Here is a 17,500-nt window from a genome sequence, read left to right on the forward strand (position 1 = left end):
GTCATCCACTACATAGAGGGTAAGTCATCCACTACATAGAGGGTAAGTCATCCACTACATAGAGGGTAAGTCATCCACTACATAGAGGGTAAGTCATCCACTACATAGAGGGTAAGTCATACACTACATGGAGGGTAAGTCATCCACTACATGGAGGGTAAGTCATACACTACATAGAGAGTAAGTCATGCACTACATAGAGGGTACGTCATCCACTACATAGAGGGTAAGTCATACACTACATAGAGAGTAAGTCATCCACTACATAGAGGGTAAGTCATTCACTACATAGAGGGTAAGTCATCCACTACATAGAGGGTAAGTCATCCACTACATAGAGAGTAAGTCATCCACTACATAGAGGGTAAGTCATCCACTACATAGAGGGTAAGTCATCCACTACATAGAGAGTAAGTCATCCACTACATAGAGAGTAAGTCATTCACTACATAGAGGGTAAGTCATCCACTACATAGAGGGTAAGTCATCCACTACATAGAGAGTAAGTCATCCACTACATAGAGAGTAAGTCATCCACTACATAGAGGGTAAGTCATCCACTACATAGAGGGTAAGTCATCCACTACATAGAGAGTAAGTCATCCACTACATAGAGGGTAAGTCATCCACTACATAGAGGGTAAGTCATCCACTACATAGAGGGTAAGTCATCCACTACATAGAGGGTAAGTCATCCACTACATAGAGGGTAAGTCATCCACTACATAGAGAGTAAGTCATCCACTACATAGAGAGTAAGTCATCCACTACATAGATAGTAAGTCATCCACTACATAGAGGGTAAGTCATCCACTACATAGAGGGTAAGTCATCCACTACATAGAGGGTAAGTCATCCACTACATAGAGGGTAAGTCATCCACTACATAGAGAGGAAGTCATCCACTACATAGAGAGTAAGTCATCCACTACATAGAGGGTAAGTCATCCACTACATAGAGGGTAAGTCATCCACTACATAGAGAGTAAGTCATCCACTACATAGAGGGAAAGTCATCCACTACATAGAGGGTAAGTCATCCACTACATAGAGGGTAAGTCATCCACTACATAGAGTGTAAGTCATCCACTACATAGAGAGTAAGTCATCCACTACATAGAGGGTAAGTCATCCACTACATAGAGAGTAAGTCATCCACTACATAGAGGGAAAGTCATCCACTACATAGAGGGTAAGTCATCCACTACATAGAGGGTAAGTCATCCACTACATAGAGGGTAAGTCATCCACTACATAGAGAGTAAGTCATCCACTACATAGAGGGTAAGTCATCCACTACATAGAGAGTAAGTCATCCACTACATAGAGGGTAAGTCATCCACTACATAGAGAGTAAGTCATCCACTACATAGAGGGTAAGTCATCCACTACATAGAGAGTAAGTCATCCACTGCATACAGGGTAAGTTGCCATTTTGTACACAGACCTAGAGGTGTAATTCCTAGGTTTCTCACTCTGTTTTGTTCTTCTTTTTTTCACAGTCTGTAAGAGCTGATTTCACCATGCAGTTCATTTATAAAATGTCAAACTGTGAATTAATTAATAATTGGTTCAGGCCACAAATTAAATCACAACCCATTGTGCTCTCTCTATAAAGCTACATTGAGTTGTTATGCATCTGTGATTTTATAGTCAAATTTATGGTTTAGTTTGATCGCGTTAAAGCATCAGGCAGTGTGATTCAGAGATTAAATATCTGGTATAGAACCAGTATGTTATAGCCAGTAGATTTCTAGACATGGACTACGCTTCTCTGGTGCATCCAAAACAGTCACCAATAGGTTCAACGGGTCAATTTCCTCATTACAATTTCCTTTCTGAACCCTTTCTATCCTTCCTTCCCTCCCTCTATCCCCCTCCTTCCCTCTCTCTCCCTCTATATCTCCCTCCTTTCCTCCCTCTCATCTCCTTCCCTCCCTCTATCTCACTCCTTCCCTCCCTCTATCCCCCTCCTTCCCTCTCTCTCCCTCTATCCCCCTATATCTCCCTCCTTTCCTCCCTCTCATCTCCTTCCCTCCCTCTATCTCCCTCCCTCTCTCTATCTCTCTCCTTCCCTCCCTCTCTCCCTCCTTCCCTCCCTCTCTCCCTCCTTCACTCCCTCTCTCCCTCCATCTATCCCCCTCCTTACCTCCCCTCTATCCCCCTCCTTCCCTCCCTCTATCTCCCTCCATCTCCCTCCTTCCCTCCCTCTATCCCCCTCCTTCCCTCTCTCTCCCTCTATATCTCCCTCCTTTCCTCCCTCTCATCTCCTTCCCTCCCTCTATCTCACTCCTTCCCTCCCTCTATCCCCCTCCTTCCCTCTCTCTCCCTCTATCCCCCTATATCTCCCTCCTTTCCTCCCTCTCATCTCCTTCCCTCCCTCTATCTCCCTCCCTCTCTCTATCTCTCTCCTTCCCTCCCTCTCTCCCTCCTTCCCTCCCTCTCTCCCTCCTTCACTCCCTCTCTCCCTCCATCTATCCCCCCCTCCTTACCTCCCTCTATCCCCCTCCTTCCCTCCCTCTATCTCCCTCCATCTCCCTCCTTCCATCTCCCTCTATCTCCCTCCTTCCCTCCATCTATCCCCCTCCTTCCCTCCCTCTATCTCCCTCCTTCCCTCCCTCTATCCCCCTCCTCCCCTCCCTCTATCCCCCTCCTCCCCTCCCTCTATCCCCCTCCTTCCCTCCCATCTCCCTCCATCTCCCTCCCTCTATCCCCCTCCTTCCCTCCCTCTATCCCCCTCCTTCCCTCTCTCTTCCTCCTTCTATTTCCCTCCTTCCCTCCCTCTATCCCCCCTCCCTCTCTATCTCCCTCCTTCCCTCCCTCTATCCCCCTCCCTCTCTCCCTCTATCTCCCTCCTTCCCTCCCTCTATCCCCCTCCTTCCCTCCCTCAATCTTCCTCCTTCCCTATCCCTCCCTCACTCCCTCTCTCCCCACATCCTACTCTCTCTCCAGGTCCAGAGTATCATCAGGTCTCAGACCAGTATGGGGATGCGTCATCGGGACCGCTCCACTACGGGTAACACCCTGAAGACTGGCTGCAGCTCCGCTCTTACCACATACTTCTTCGGTCAGTCAATCAGCCAGTCAGTCAGTCAATCAGTCAGACAATCAGTCAGCCAGTCAGCCAGTCAATCAGTCAGTTAATCAGTCAACCAGTCAGTTAATCAATGGGTCAATCAGTTAGTCAGTCATTCAGCCAATCAGCCAGTCAATCAGTCAGCCAATCAGTCAGTTAATCAGTCAGTTAATCAGGGGGTCAGTCACTCAGCCAGTCAATCAGTCAGCCAGTCAGTCAGCCAGTCAGTCAGCCAGCCAGTCAGTCAATCAGTCAGCCAGTCACTCAGCTAGCCAGTCAGTCAGCCAGTCAGTCAGCCAGTCAGTCAATCAATCAGTCAGCCAGTCAGTCAGTCAGACAGTCAGTCAGACAGTCAGTCAATCAGTCAGTCAGTCAGTCAGCCAGCCAGCCAGTCAATCAGTCAGCCAGCCAGCCAGCCAGCCAGCCAATATGTGTATAGAACATTTCATACAAAAGGTGCATCTTAAGCTTTCTTCTAGAAATGCCCCTCCTTTCTTCCCCCCTCAGGTGCCGACCTGAAGGACAAACTGACCATTGGACACTTCCTGGAGTTCCAGAGGAAATTACAACATGATGTTCTCAAACTAGAGGTGAGAGGAGAGGAGAGGAGGAGAGAGGAGGAGAGAGAGGACGAGAGGAGGAGGAGAGAGAGGAGGAGAGAGGAGGAGGAAGAGAGAGAGAGAGAGAGAGAGGGGGAAAGGAGGAGGAAGAGAGAGTGAGAGAGAGGAGGAGGAGGCGAGAGAGGAGGAAGAGAGTGGGAGAGAGAGGAGGAAGAGAGAGAGAGAGAGAGAGAGAGGGGAGAGAGGAGGAGGAGAGAGAGAGAGAGAGAGAGAGAGAGAGAGGAGGAAGAGAGGGAGAGAGAGAGAGGGGGGGAGAGGAGGAGGAAGAGAGAGAGAGAGAGAGAGAGAGAGAGAGAGAGAGAGAGAGAGAGAGAGAGAGAGAGAGAGAGAGAGAGAGAGAGAGAGAGAGAGAGAGAGAGAGAGAGAGAGAGAGAGAGAGGAAGAGAGGAGGAAGAGAGAGAGAGGGAGAGAGAGAGAGGGGGAGAGAGAGAGAGAGAGAGAGAGAGAGAGAGGAGGAAGAGAGAGAGAGAGGGAGAGAGAGAGGAGGAGGAAGAGAGAGAGAGAGAGAGAGAGAGAGAGAGGAGGAAGAGAGGGAGAGAGAGGGGGAGAGAGAGGAAGAGAGAGAGGAGGAGAGAGAGGAGGAGGAGGAGGAGAGAGAGACAGAGAGAGATCGTGTCTGGGTGTGTGTGTGTGTGTGTGTGTGTGTGTGTGTGTGTGGGTGTGTGTGAATTGATGAGGTATCAGTGAGACTCAGCCCTTGAGGAGGCTGTCTGAGCCTTTGTTCCTTCATTCTCATAGGGACACAGTGATGGTCCTCTATCCTATCGGTTCATTTACCAACCTATCAGTCTGTTCTCTGCCTCCACAGTACAGCACTGATAAAAAGCTGCAAAACAAAACTGTGTTCTTTTGATAACCTGCCAGAACAATACAGTGCTCTCTATATATAGTGTTAAACTGCCAGAACAATACAGTGCTCTCTATATATAGTGTTAAACTGCCAGAACAATACAGTGCTCTCTATATAGTGTTAAACTGCCAGAACAATACAGTGCTCTCTCTATATAAAGTGTTAAACTGCCAGAACAATACAGTGCTCTCTATATAGTGTTAAACTGCCAGAACAATACAGTGCTCTCTATATAAAGTGTTAAACTGCCAGAACAATACAGTGCTCTCTATATATGAAGTGTTAAACTGCCAGAACAATACAGTGCTCTCTATATATGAAGTGTTAAACTGCCAGAACAATACAGTGCTCTCTCTATAAAGTGTTAAACTGCCAGAACAATACAGTGCTCTCTATATAGTGTTAAACTGCCAGAACAATACAGTGCTCTCTATATAGTGTTAAACTGCCAGAACAATACAATGCTCTCTATATATAGTGTTAAACTGCCAGAACAATACAATGCTCTCTATATATAGTGTTAAACTGCCAGAACAATACAGTGCTCTCTCTATATGAAGTGTTAAACTGCCAGAACAATACAGTGCTCTCTCTATATAAAGTGTTAAACTGCCAGAACAATACAGTGCTCTCTATATAAAGTGTTAAACTGCCAGAACAATACAGTGCTCTCTATATAAAGTGTTAAACTGCCAGAACAATACAGTGCTCTCTATATAGTGTTAAACTGCCAGAACAATACAGTGCTCTCTATATAGTGTTAAACTGCCAGAACAATACAGTGCTCTCTATATATAGTGATAAACTGCCAGAACAATACAGTGCTCTCTATATTTAGTGTTAAACTGCCAGAACAATACAGTGCTCTCTATATAAAGTGTTAAACTGCCAGAACAATACAGTGCTCTCTATATAGTGTTAAACTGCCAGAACAATACAGTGCTCTCTATATAGTGTTAAACTGCCAGAACAATACAGTGCTCTCTATATATAGTGTTAAACTGCCAGAACAATACAGTGCTCTCTATATAGTGTTAAACTGCCAGAACAATACAGTGCTCTCTATATAGTGTTAAACTGCCAGAACAATACAGTGCTCTCTATATTTAGTGATAAACTGCCAGAACAATACAGTGCTCTCTATATTTAGTGTTAAACTGCCAGAACAATACAGTGCTCTCTATATAAAGTGTTAAACTGCCAGAACAATACAGTGCTCTCTATATAAAGTGTTAAACTGCCAGAACAATACAGTGCTCTCTATATAAAGTGTTAAACTGCCAGAACAATACAGTGCTCTCTATATAAAGTGTTAAACTGCCAGAACAATACAGTGCTCTCTCTATATAGTGTTAAACTGCCAGAACAATACAGTGCTCTCTATATAAAGTGTTAAACTGCCAGAACAATACAGTGCTCTCTATATATAGTGTTAATCTGCCAGAACAATACAGTGCTCTCTCTATATAGTGTTAAACTGCCAGAACAATACAGTGCTCTCTATATATAGTGATAAACTGCCAGAACAATACAGTGCTCTCTATATGAAGTGATAAACTGCCAGAACAATACAGTGCTCTCTATATAAAGTGTTAATCTGCCAGAACAATACAGTGCTCTCTATATAAAGTGTTAAACTGCCAGAACAATACAGTGCTCTCTATATAGTGTTAAACTGCCAGAACAATACAGTGCTCTCTATATAAAGTGATAAACTGCCAGAACAATACAGTGCTCTCTATATAAAGTGTTAAACTGCCAGAACAATACAGTGCTCTCTATATAAAGTGTTAAACTGCCAGAACAATACAGTGCTCTCTCTATATAGTGTTAAACTGCCAGAACAATACAGGGCTCTCTATATATAGTGTTAAACTGCCAGAACAATACAGTGCTCTCTATATATATAGTGTTAAACTGCCAGAACAATACAGTGCTCTCTATATAGTGTTAAACTGCCAGAACAATACAGTGCTCTCTATATAGTGTTAAACTGCCAGAACAATACAGTGCTCTCTCTATATATAGTGTTAAACTGCCAGAACAATACAGTGCTCTCTATATATATAGTGTTAAACTGCCAGAACAATACAGTGCTCTCTATATAGTGTTAAACTGCCAGAACAATATAGTGCTCTCTATATAAAGTGTTAAACTGCCAGAACAATACAGTGCTCTCTATATAGTGTTAAACTGCCAGAACAATACAGTGCTCTCAATATAGTGTTAAACTGCCAGAACAATACAGTGCTCTCTATATATATAGTGTTAAACTGCCAGAACAATACAGTGCTCTCTATATAAAGTGTTAAACTGCCAGAACAATACAGTGCTCTCTATATAAAGTGTTAATCTGCCAGAACAATACAGTGCTCTCTATATATAGTGTTAAACTGCCAGAACAATACAGTGCTCTCTATATAGTGTTAAACTGCCAGAACAATACAGTGCTCTCTATATGAAGTGTTAAACTGCCAGAACAATACAGTGCTCTCTATATATATAGTGTTAAACTGCCAGAACAATACAGTGCTCTCTATATATATAGTGTTAAACTGCCAGAACAATACAGTGCTCTCTCTATATGAAGTGTTAAACTGCCAGAACAATACAGTGCTCTCTATATATATAGTGTTAAACTGCCAGAACAATACAGTGCTCTCTATATATAAAGTGTTAAACTGCCAGAACAATACAGTGCTCTCTCTATATATAGTGTTAAACTGCCAGAACAATACAGTGCTCTCTATATAAAGTGATAAACTGCCAGAACAATACAGTGCTCTCTCTATATAGTGTTAAACTGCCAGAACAATACAGTGCTCTCTCTATATAGTGTTAAACTGCCAGAACAATACAGTGCTCTCTATATATAGTGTTAAACTGCCAGAACAATACAGTGCTCTCTATATAGTGTTAAACTGCCAGAACAATACAGTGCTCTCTATATGAAGTGTTAAACTGCCAGAACAATACAGTGCTCTCTATATATATAGTGTTAAACTGCCAGAACAATACAGTGCTCTCTCTATATATAGTGTTAAACTGCCAGAACAATACAGTGCTCTCTCTATATGAAGTGTTAAACTGCCAGAACAATACAGTGCTCTCTATATATATAGTGTTAAACTGCCAGAACAATACAGTGCTCTCTCTATATATATAGTGTTAAACTGCCAGAACAATACAGTGCTCTCTATATATAAAGTGTTAAACTGCCAGAACAATACAGTGCTCTCTCTCTATATATAGTGTTAAACTGCCAGAACAATACAGTGCTCTCTCTATATATAGTGTTAAACTGCCAGAACAATACAGTGCTCTCTCTATATAAAGTGTTAAACTGCCAGAACAATACAGTGCTCTCTATATAAAGTGTTAAACTGCCAGAACAATACAGTGCTCTCTATATAAAGTGATAAACTGCCAGAACAATACAGTGCTCTCTCTATATAGTGTTAAACTGCCAGAACAATACAGTGCTCTCTCTATATAGTGTTAAACTGCCAGAACAATACAGTGCTCTCTATATATAGTGTTAAACTGCCAGAACAATACAGTGCTCTCTATATAGTGTTAAACTGCCAGAACAATACAGTGCTCTCTATATGAAGTGTTAAACTGCCAGAACAATACAGTGCTCTCTCTATATAGTGTTAAACTGCCAGAACAATACAGTGCTCTCTCTATATAGTGTTAAACTGCCAGAACAATACAGTGCTCTCTATATAGTGATAAACTGCCAGAACAATACAGTGCTCTCTATATGAAGTGATAAACTGCCAGAACAATACAGTGCTCTCTATATAAAGTGTTAAACTGCCAGAACAATACAGTGCTCTCTATATAGTGTTAAACTGCCAGAACAATACAGTGCTCTCTATATAAAGTGTTAAACTGCCAGAACAATACAGTGCTCTCTATATATAAAGTGTTAAACTGCCAGAACAATACAGTGCTCTCTATATGAAGTGATAAACTGCCAGAACAATACAGTGCTCTCTATATAAAGTGGTAAACTGCCAGAACAATACAGTGCTCTCTATATAGTGGTAAACTGCCAGAACAATACAGTGCTCTCTCTATATATAGTGTTAAACTGCCAGAACAATACAGTGCTCTCTCTATATAGTGTTAAACTGCCAGAACAATACAGTGCTCTCTATATGAAGTGGTAAACTGCCAGAACAATACAGTGCTCTCTATATAAAGTGTTAAACTGCCAGAACAATACAGTGCTCTCTATATGAAGTGATAAACTGCCAGAACAATACAGTGCTCTCTCTATATAGTGTTAAACTGCCAGAACAATACAGTGCTCTCTATATAAAGTGTTAAACTGCCAGAACAATACAGTGCTCTCTATATGAAGTGGTAAACTGCCAGAACAATACAGTGCTCTCTATATTAAGTGGTAAACTGCCAGAACAATACAGTGCTCTCTATATAAAGTGTTAAACTGCCAGAACAATACAGTGCTCTCTATATAAAGTGTTAAACTGCCAGAACAATACAGTGCTCTCTATATAAAGTGTTAAACTGCCAGAACAATACAGTGCTCTCTATATAAAGTGTTAAACTGCCAGAACAATACAGTGCTCTCTATATATAGTGATAAACTGCCAGAACAATACAGTGCTCTCTATATAAAGTGTTAAACTGCCAGAACAATACAGTGCTCTCTCTATATAGTGTTAAACTGCCAGAACATTACAGTGCTCTCTATATATAGTGATAAACTGCCAGAACAATACAGTGCTCTCTCTATATAGTGTTAAACTGCCAGAACATTACAGTGCTCTCTATATAGTGTTAAACTGCCAGAACAATACAGTGCTCTCTATAAAGTGATAAACTGCCAGAACAATACAGTGCTCTCTATATGAAGTGATAAACTGCCAGAACAATACAGTGCTCTCTCTATAAAGTGTTAAACTGCCAGAACAATACAGTGCTCTCTCTATATAAAGTGGTAAACTGCCAGAACAATACAGTGCTCTCTATATAGTGTTAAACTGCCAGAACAATACAGTGCTCTCTATATAGTGTTAAACTGCCAGAACAATACAGTGCTCTCTATATGAAGTGTTAAACTGCCAGAACAATACAGTGCTCTCTATATATAGTGTTAAACTGCCAGAATAATACAGTGCTCTCTCTATATAGTGTTAAACTGCCAGAACAATACAGTGCTCTCTATATGAAGTGTTAAACTGCCAGAACAATACAGTGCTCTCTATATAGTGATAAACTGCCAGAACAATACAGTGCTCTCTATATAAAGTGTTAAACTGCCAGAACAATACAGTGCTCTCTCTATATAGTGTTAAACTGCCAGAACAATACAGTGCTCTCTATATGAAGTGTTAAACTGCCAGAACAATACAGTGCTCTCTATATGAAGTGTTAAACTGCCAGAACAATACAGTGCTCTCTATATAGTGTTAAACTGCCAGAACAATACAGTGCTCTCTATATATAGTGTTAATCTGCCAGAACAATACAGTGCTCTCTATATAAAGTGTTAAACTGCCAGAACAATACAGTGCTCTATATATAGTGTTAAACTGCCAGAACAATACAGTGCTCTCTATATAAAGTGTTAAACTGCCAGAACAATACAGTGCTCTCTATATGAAGTGTTAAACTGCCAGAACAATACAGTGCTCTCTATATGAAGTGTTAAACTGCCAGAACAATACAGTGCTCTCTCTATATAGTGTTAAACTGCCAGAACAATACAGTGCTCTCTATATATAGTGTTAAACTGCCAGAACAATACAGTGCTCTCTATATAAAGTGATAAACTGCCAGAACAATACAGTGCTCTCTATATAAAGTGATAAACTGCCAGAACAATACAGTGCTCTCTATATAAAGTGATAAACTGCCAGAACAATACAGTGCTCTCTATATAAAGTGATAAACTGCCAGAACAATACAGTGCTCTCTATATAAAGTGATAAACTGCCAGAACAATACAGTGCTCTCTATATAAAGTGATAAACTGCCAGAACAATACAGTGCTCTCTATATAAAGTGATAAACTGCCAGAACAATACAGTGCTCTCTATATATAGTGTTAAACTGCCAGAACAATACAGTGCTCTCTATATAAAGTGTTAAACTGCCAGAACAATACAGTGCTCTCTATATAAAGTGATAAACTGCCAGAACAATACAGTGCTCTCTATATAAAGTGATAAACTGCCAGAACAATACAGTGCTCTCTATATAAAGTGATAAACTGCCAGAACAATACAGTGCTCTCTATATATAGTGTTAAACTGCCAGAACAATACAGTGCTCTCTATATGAAGTGATAAACTGCCAGAACAATACAGTGCTCTCTATATAAAGTGATCACTTCAGTGCAGGACAATTTGATCATCACTATAAAGGGTTAATTCACTTCAAGCGGATTGTAGATTGGTCCGTCTGTCATCATCGAGGAATTTATTAACATCATACTGTCGAGATGTTGGATCAGCGGTGTGTTTTAACCACGGATAAAACCTTTGGTCAATCTCTGTGGCGCTGTCTTCTTCTCCGAATGTCAGAGATGGCGATGAGGAATCTATTGATAGCAGCAGAGGAGGGTCGACGGGCACGAAGTGCTGTTCTGTCTCAGTGCTACTTTATGAAAAGTTCATAGTCTGACCTTAGAACAGTCTTTAACGTTTGTTTCTTTCTGCATTAGTAAGACGCGAAGCAGCTTGCCCTTCTGTTACCATCAGACACACACCATACACACACACACACACACACACACACACACACACACACACACACACACACCGGCTACAGTACAGTCCTGAATTCAACTCGTTTGACACACACACACTCTTTCTCTCTACCCTTCCTAACTACCTACCTACACACACACACACGCCTACACACACTCTCTCAGACACACACACACCATCTACCACCGACTGTGATTCAACTGGATGGAGGACACCAGAATATGTTGGAAGAGGAAGAGGAAGGGGAAGAGGAAGGGGAAGAGGAAGAGGAAGAGGTAGAGGAAGAGGTAGAGGAAGAGGAATGGGAAGAGGTAGAGGAAGGGGAAGAGGAAGAGGTAGAGGAAGAGGAAGAGGAAGAGGTAGAGGAAGGGGAAGAGGTAGAGGGAGAGGAAGAGGAAGGGGAAGAGGAAGAGGTAGAGGAAGGGGAAGAGGAAGAGGTAGAGGAAGAGGTAGAGGAAGAGGAAGGGGAAGAGGAAGAGGTAGAGGAAGAGGTAGAGGAAGAGGAAGGGGAAGAGGTAGAGGAAGAGGTAGAGGAAGAGGAATGGGAAGAGGTAGAGGAAGGGGAAGAGGAAGAGGTAGAGGAAGAGGTAGAGGTAGAGGAAGAGGTAGAGGCAATGGGAGGGGTAGAGGTAGAGGAAGAGGTAGAGGAAGAGGTAGAGGAAGAGGTAGAGGAAGAGGAAGAGGAAGGGGAAGAGGAAGAGGTAGAGGAAGGGGAAGAGGAAAAGGTAGAGGAAGAGGTAGAGGAAGAGGTAGAGGAAGAGGAAGGGGTAGAGGAAGAGGTAGAGGCAATGGGAGGGGTAGACGTAGAGGAAGAGGAAGGGGTAGAGGAAGAGGTAAAGGAAGTGGAAGAGGTAGAGGAAAAGGTAGAGGAAGAGGTAGAGGAAGAGGAAGAGGTAGAGGAAGAGGTAGAGGAAGGAGAAGAGGAAGAGGTAGAGGAAGGGGAGGGGCAGGAGGTAGAGGAAGAGGTAGAGGAAGAGGAAGAGGTAGAGGGAGAGGAAGAGGAAGGGGAAGAGGAAGAGGTAGAGGAAGAGGTAGAGGAAGAGGTAGAGGAAGAGGTAGAGGGAGAGGGAGAGGAAGAGGAAGAGGTAGAGGAAGAGGTAGAGGAAGAGGTAGAGGAAGAGGAAGAGGAAGAGGTAGAGGAAGAGGTAGAGGAAGAGGAAGAGGTAGAGGGAGAGGAAGAGGTAGAGGAAGAGGTAGAGGAAGAGGTAGAGGAAGAGGTAGAGGAAGAGGTAGAGGAAGAGGTAGAGGGAGAGGAAGAGGTAGAGGAAGGGGAAGAGGAAGAGGAAGAGGTAGAGGAAGGGGAAGAGGAAGAGGTAGAGGAAGAGGTAGAGGAAGGGGAAGAGGAAGAGGAAGAGGTAGAGGAAGGGGAAGAGGTAGAGGAAGAGGAAGAGGTAGAGGAAGAGGTAGAGGAAGGGGAAGAGGAAGAGGAAGAGGAAGGGGAAGAGGTAGAGGTAGAGGAAGAGGAAGAGGTAGAGGAAGAGGAAGGGGAAGAGGAAGAGGTAGAGGAAGAGGTAGAGGAAGAGGTAGAGGAAGGGGAAGAGGAAGAGGTAGAGGAAGAGGTAGAGGAAGGGGAAGAGGAAGAGGAAGGGGTGGGATAAAGAGCAGCAGTAGTTCCGGTGGTTTTCCTCACAGGTTATTTGGACAAATCAGAATTTGCAGGTGTTAGTTAGCGTTTTGAAGGGGACATTCAGCCGTAACGTGCAAAGAGAGAGGGTGAAGCTCCTCATTTCCGGTTCCGCTGCTCGTTCTAGCATTTCCTGTTCTCTTAACATATATGGACCCAGAACTTAATAAAGCAACTGACCAATTAACCAAAACTTTAGTTCACTATAAACACAAAACTATTGTATTGCCTTCTCATAATAACATCTGTCTGTCAGTCTGTAGCTGTCCCTCCTACCCTGTATTTCCTTCTCATAATAACATCTGTCTGTCAGTCTGTAGCTGTCCCTCCTACCCTGTATTTCCTTCTCATAATAACATCTGTCTGTCAGTCTGTAGCTGTCCCTCCTACCCTGTATTTCCTTCTCATAATAACATCTGTCTGTCAGTCTGTAGCTGTCCCTCCTACCCTGTATTTCCTTCTCATAATAACATCTGTCTGTCAGTCTGTAGCTGTCCCTCCTACCCTGTATTTCCTTCTCATAATAACATCTGTCTGTCAGTCTGTAGCTGTCCCTCCTACCCTGTATTTCCTTCTCATAATAACATCTGTCTGTCAGTCTGTAGCTGTCCCTCCTACCCTGTATTTCCTTCTCATAATAACATCTGTCTGTCAGTCTGTAGCTGTCCCTCCTACCCTGTATTTCCTTCTCATAATAACATCTGTCTGTCAGTCTGTAGCTGTCCCTCCTACCCTGTATTTCCTTCTCATAATAACATCTGTCTGTCAGTCTGTAGTTGTCCAGAATCAGAACAAATCAGCGAGAGACAGTTTGGAGACATGCTGCTGTCCTACAGTAAAATAAAACTAATCCTCCTCTCTTCTCTCTCTCTCTCTCCTCTGTATCTCCTCTCTCTCTCTCTCTCTCTCTGTCTGTCTGTCTGTCTGTCTGTCTGTCTGTCTGTCTGTCTGTCTGTCTGTCTGTCTGTCTGTCTGTCTGTCTGTCTGTCTGTCTGTCTGTCTGTCTGTCTGTCTGTCTGTCTGTCTGTCTGTCTGTCTGTCTGTCCAGTTTATGCGTAACGACCCAGTGGATGGGTGTATAACAGAGAGACAGTTTGGAGGTATGCTGCTGTCCTACAGTGGGATCCAGTCTCACAAACACAAACAGATGCTGAAGGAACTCAAGAAGAAGTTCAGAGATGCTCAGGTACAGAGGAGTGGGGGGCGTTGTGTTTGTGTGGTTTCTGTATTACTATCCTTATGGGTAGTCCTGACAAGGAGAGTAAAACAAGGACATTTTGGACAAGTGGGGACATTTTGCTGGTCTCCACAAGGAAAAATGATATTTTAGGCTTAAGTGTTAGGTTTAGGGTTACAATTAGGGTTAAAGTTAAGGGTTATGGTTAGGTTAAGGGTTAAGGTTAGATTTAGGGTCAGGGAAAGTAGGATTTTGGATGGTTATCAATTATTTGTTCCCCACAAGGATAGCAATACAGAAGTGTGTGTGTGGCGTGGCGTGGCGTGGCGTGACGTGGCGTGTGACAGACAGGCAGGCAGGCAGGCAGGCAGACAGGCAGACAGACAGACAGACAGACAGACAGACAGACAGACAGACAGACAAGCAGGCATGCTGAGGGACAGACAGACAGACAGACCAGTAATACATCACAGTGAGAGGACAGCACAGCCCTCCTCTCATCTGTCTTCCTGTCCCTCCTCTCATCTGTCTTCCTGTCCTCCTCTCATCTGTCTTCCTGTCCCTCCTCTCATCTGTCTTCCTGGACCTCCTCTCATCTGTCTTCCTGTCCCTCCTCTCATCTGTCTCTCCTGTCCCTCCTCTCATCTGTCTTCCTGTCCCTCCTCTCATCTGTCTTCCTGTCCCTCCTCTCATCTGTCTTCCTGTCCCTCCTCTCATCTGTCTTCCTGGACCTCCTCTCATCTGTCTCTCCTGTCCCTCCTCTCATCTGTCTTCCTGTCCCTCCTCTCATCTGTCCCTCCTGTCCCTCCTCTCATCTGTCTTCCTGTCCCTCCTCTCATCTGTCTTCCTGTCCCTCCTCTCATCTGTCTTCCTCTCCCTCCTCTCATCTGTCTTCCTGTCCCTCCTCTCATCTGTCTTCCTGTCCCTCCTCTCATCTGTCTTCCTGTCCCTCCTCTCATCTGTCTTCCTGGACCTCCTCTCATCTGTCTTCCTGGACCTCCTCTCATCTGTCTTCCTGGACCTCCTCTCATCTGTCTTCCTGGACCTCCTCTCATCTGTCCCTCCTGTCCCTCCTCTCTCCACCCCTCTCTCTCTATAAGTCTACCGGTCATCCATCCATCCGTCCGTCCGTCCATCCGTCCGTCTGTCTGTCTGTCACGTCAGCTGCATACAGACCACCTAAATATGTGTTAAATTGATCACTGTTGTCGCAGAGAAGGAAATCCAAACTTCATTTAAAAGGCTTCTAAAGTTTGAATTTCCACTTTAAAATGTCAAACTTGATTTGCACTAACTAGAAATGTATCAACTCCTACACAAAGGTCAGTTCATTATAATCCACATAATAATTCACATTTCCTGTTTCTGCAGGAATACCTGTCCCTCTGGTCTCTCTCCCCCTATATCTGTCTACCTGTCCTCTCTCTCTCTCTCTCCCCTATATCTGTCTACCTGTCCTCTCTCTCTCTCTCTCACCCCTATATCTGTCTACCTGTCCTCTCTCTCTCACCCCTATATCTGTCTACCTGTCCTCTCTCTCTCACCCCTATATCTGTCTACCTGTCCTCTCTCTCTCTCACCCCTATATCTGTCTACCTGTCCTCTCTCTCTCTCCCCTATATCTGTCTACCTGTCCTCTCTCTCTCTCACCCCTATATCTGTCTACCTGTCCTCTCTCTCTCTCCCCTATATCTGTCTACCTGTCCTCTCTCTCTCACCCCTATATCTGTCTACCTGTCCTCTCTCTCTCTCTCACCCCTATATCTGTCTACCTGTCCTCTCTCTCTCACCCCTATATCTGTCTACCTGTCCTCTTTCTCTCTCTCACCCCTATATCTGTCTACCAGTCCTCTCTCTCTCTCACCCCTATATCTGTCTACCTGTCCTCTCTCTCTCACCCCTATATCTGTCTACCTGTCCTCTCTCTCTCACCCCTATATCTGTCTACCTGTCCTCTCTCTCTCTCACCCCTATATCTGTCTACCTGTCCTCTCTCTCTCTCCCCTATATCTGTCTACCTGTCCTCTCTCTCTCTCTCTCTCACCCCTATATCTGTCTACCAGTCCTCTCTCTCTCTCTCACCCCTATATCTGTCTACCAGTCCTCTCTCTCTCTCTCACCCCTATATCTGTCTACCTGTCCTCTCTCTCTCACCCCTATATCTGTCTACCTGTCCTCTCTCTCTCTCTCTCACCCCTATATCTGTCTACCAGTCCTCTCTCTCTCTCACCCCTATATCTGTCTACCTGTCCTCTCTCTCTCACCCCTATATCTGTCTACCTGTCCTCTCTCTCTCACCCCTATATCTGTCTACCTGTCCTCTCTCTCTCTCTACCCTTATATCTGTCTACCTGTCCTCTCTCTCTCTCTCCCCTATATCTGTCTACCTGTCCTCTCTCTCTCTCTCTCTCACCCCTATATCTGTCTACCTGTCCTCTCTCTCTCTCACCCCTATATCTGTCTACCTGTCCTCTCTCTCTCACCCCTATATCTGTCTACCTGTCCTCTCTCTCTCTCTCACCCCTATATCTGTCTACCTGTCCTCTCTCTCTCTCACCCCTTATATCTGTCTACCTGTCCTCTCTCTCTCTCTCCCCTATATCTGTCTACCTGTCCTCTCTCTCTCTCTCTCTCACCCCTATATCTGTCTACCAGTCCTCTCTCTCTCTCTCACCCCTATATCTGTCTACCTGTCCTCTCTCTCTCACCCCTATATCTGTCTACCTGTCCTCTCTCTCTCACCCCTATATCTGTCTACCTGTCCTCTCTCTCTCACCCCTATATCTGTCTACCTGTCCTCTCTCTCTCTCTCCCCTATATCTGTCTACCTGTCCTCTCTCTCTCTCTCTCTCACCCCTATATCTGTCTACCAGTCCTCTCTCTCTCTCACCCCCAACTGTCTACTGTCCTGTCTGTCTCTCCCTCACCCCCACTGTCTTGTTGAGTCCTCGTCTCTACACCCCACTGTCTTTTAGTGTCCTATCTACCACCCCTATATCTGTCTACCTGTCCTCTCTCTCTCTCACCCCTATCTTGTTGAGTCTTGTTGAGTATCGTACTACCCCCCCCCCACTGTCTTGTTGAGTATCGTACTACACACCCCCACTGTCTTGTTGAGTGTCGTACTACACCCCCACTGTCTTGTTGAGTATCGTACTACACCCCCACTGTCTTGTTGAGTATCGTACCACACCCCCACTGTCTTGTTGAGTGTCGTACTACACCCCCACTGTCTTGTTGAGTGTCGTACTACACCCCCACTGTCTTGTTGAGTATCGTACCACACCCCCCACTGTCTTGTTGAGTGTCGTACTACACCCCCACTGTCTTGTTGAGTGTCGTACTACACCCCCACTGTCTTGTTGAGTGTCGTACTACACCCCCACTGTCTTGTTGAGTATCGTACC

General features: G+C 44.2%; 1 protein-coding gene across 1 annotated transcript in view; it reads left to right on the forward strand.

Annotated features, from left to right (window-relative positions):
• The window catches only part of LOC106594561 (calcium uptake protein 1, mitochondrial), a 172,387-nt gene that overhangs the window by 146,028 nt on the left and 8,859 nt on the right, over positions 1-17,500 (forward strand). Inside the window, exons 8-10 of the mRNA XM_045710275.1 lie at positions 2,953-3,067; positions 3,584-3,666; positions 13,965-14,102. Of these exons, the coding sequence (XP_045566231.1) occupies positions 2,953-3,067; positions 3,584-3,666; positions 13,965-14,102 (336 nt within the window). The remainder of the gene's footprint in view (positions 1-2,952; positions 3,068-3,583; positions 3,667-13,964; positions 14,103-17,500) is intronic.

This window comes from Salmo salar, chromosome ssa28 (genome assembly GCF_905237065.1).
Source record: "Salmo salar chromosome ssa28, Ssal_v3.1, whole genome shotgun sequence".
Taxonomy (NCBI): Eukaryota; Metazoa; Chordata; class Actinopteri; order Salmoniformes; family Salmonidae; genus Salmo; species Salmo salar.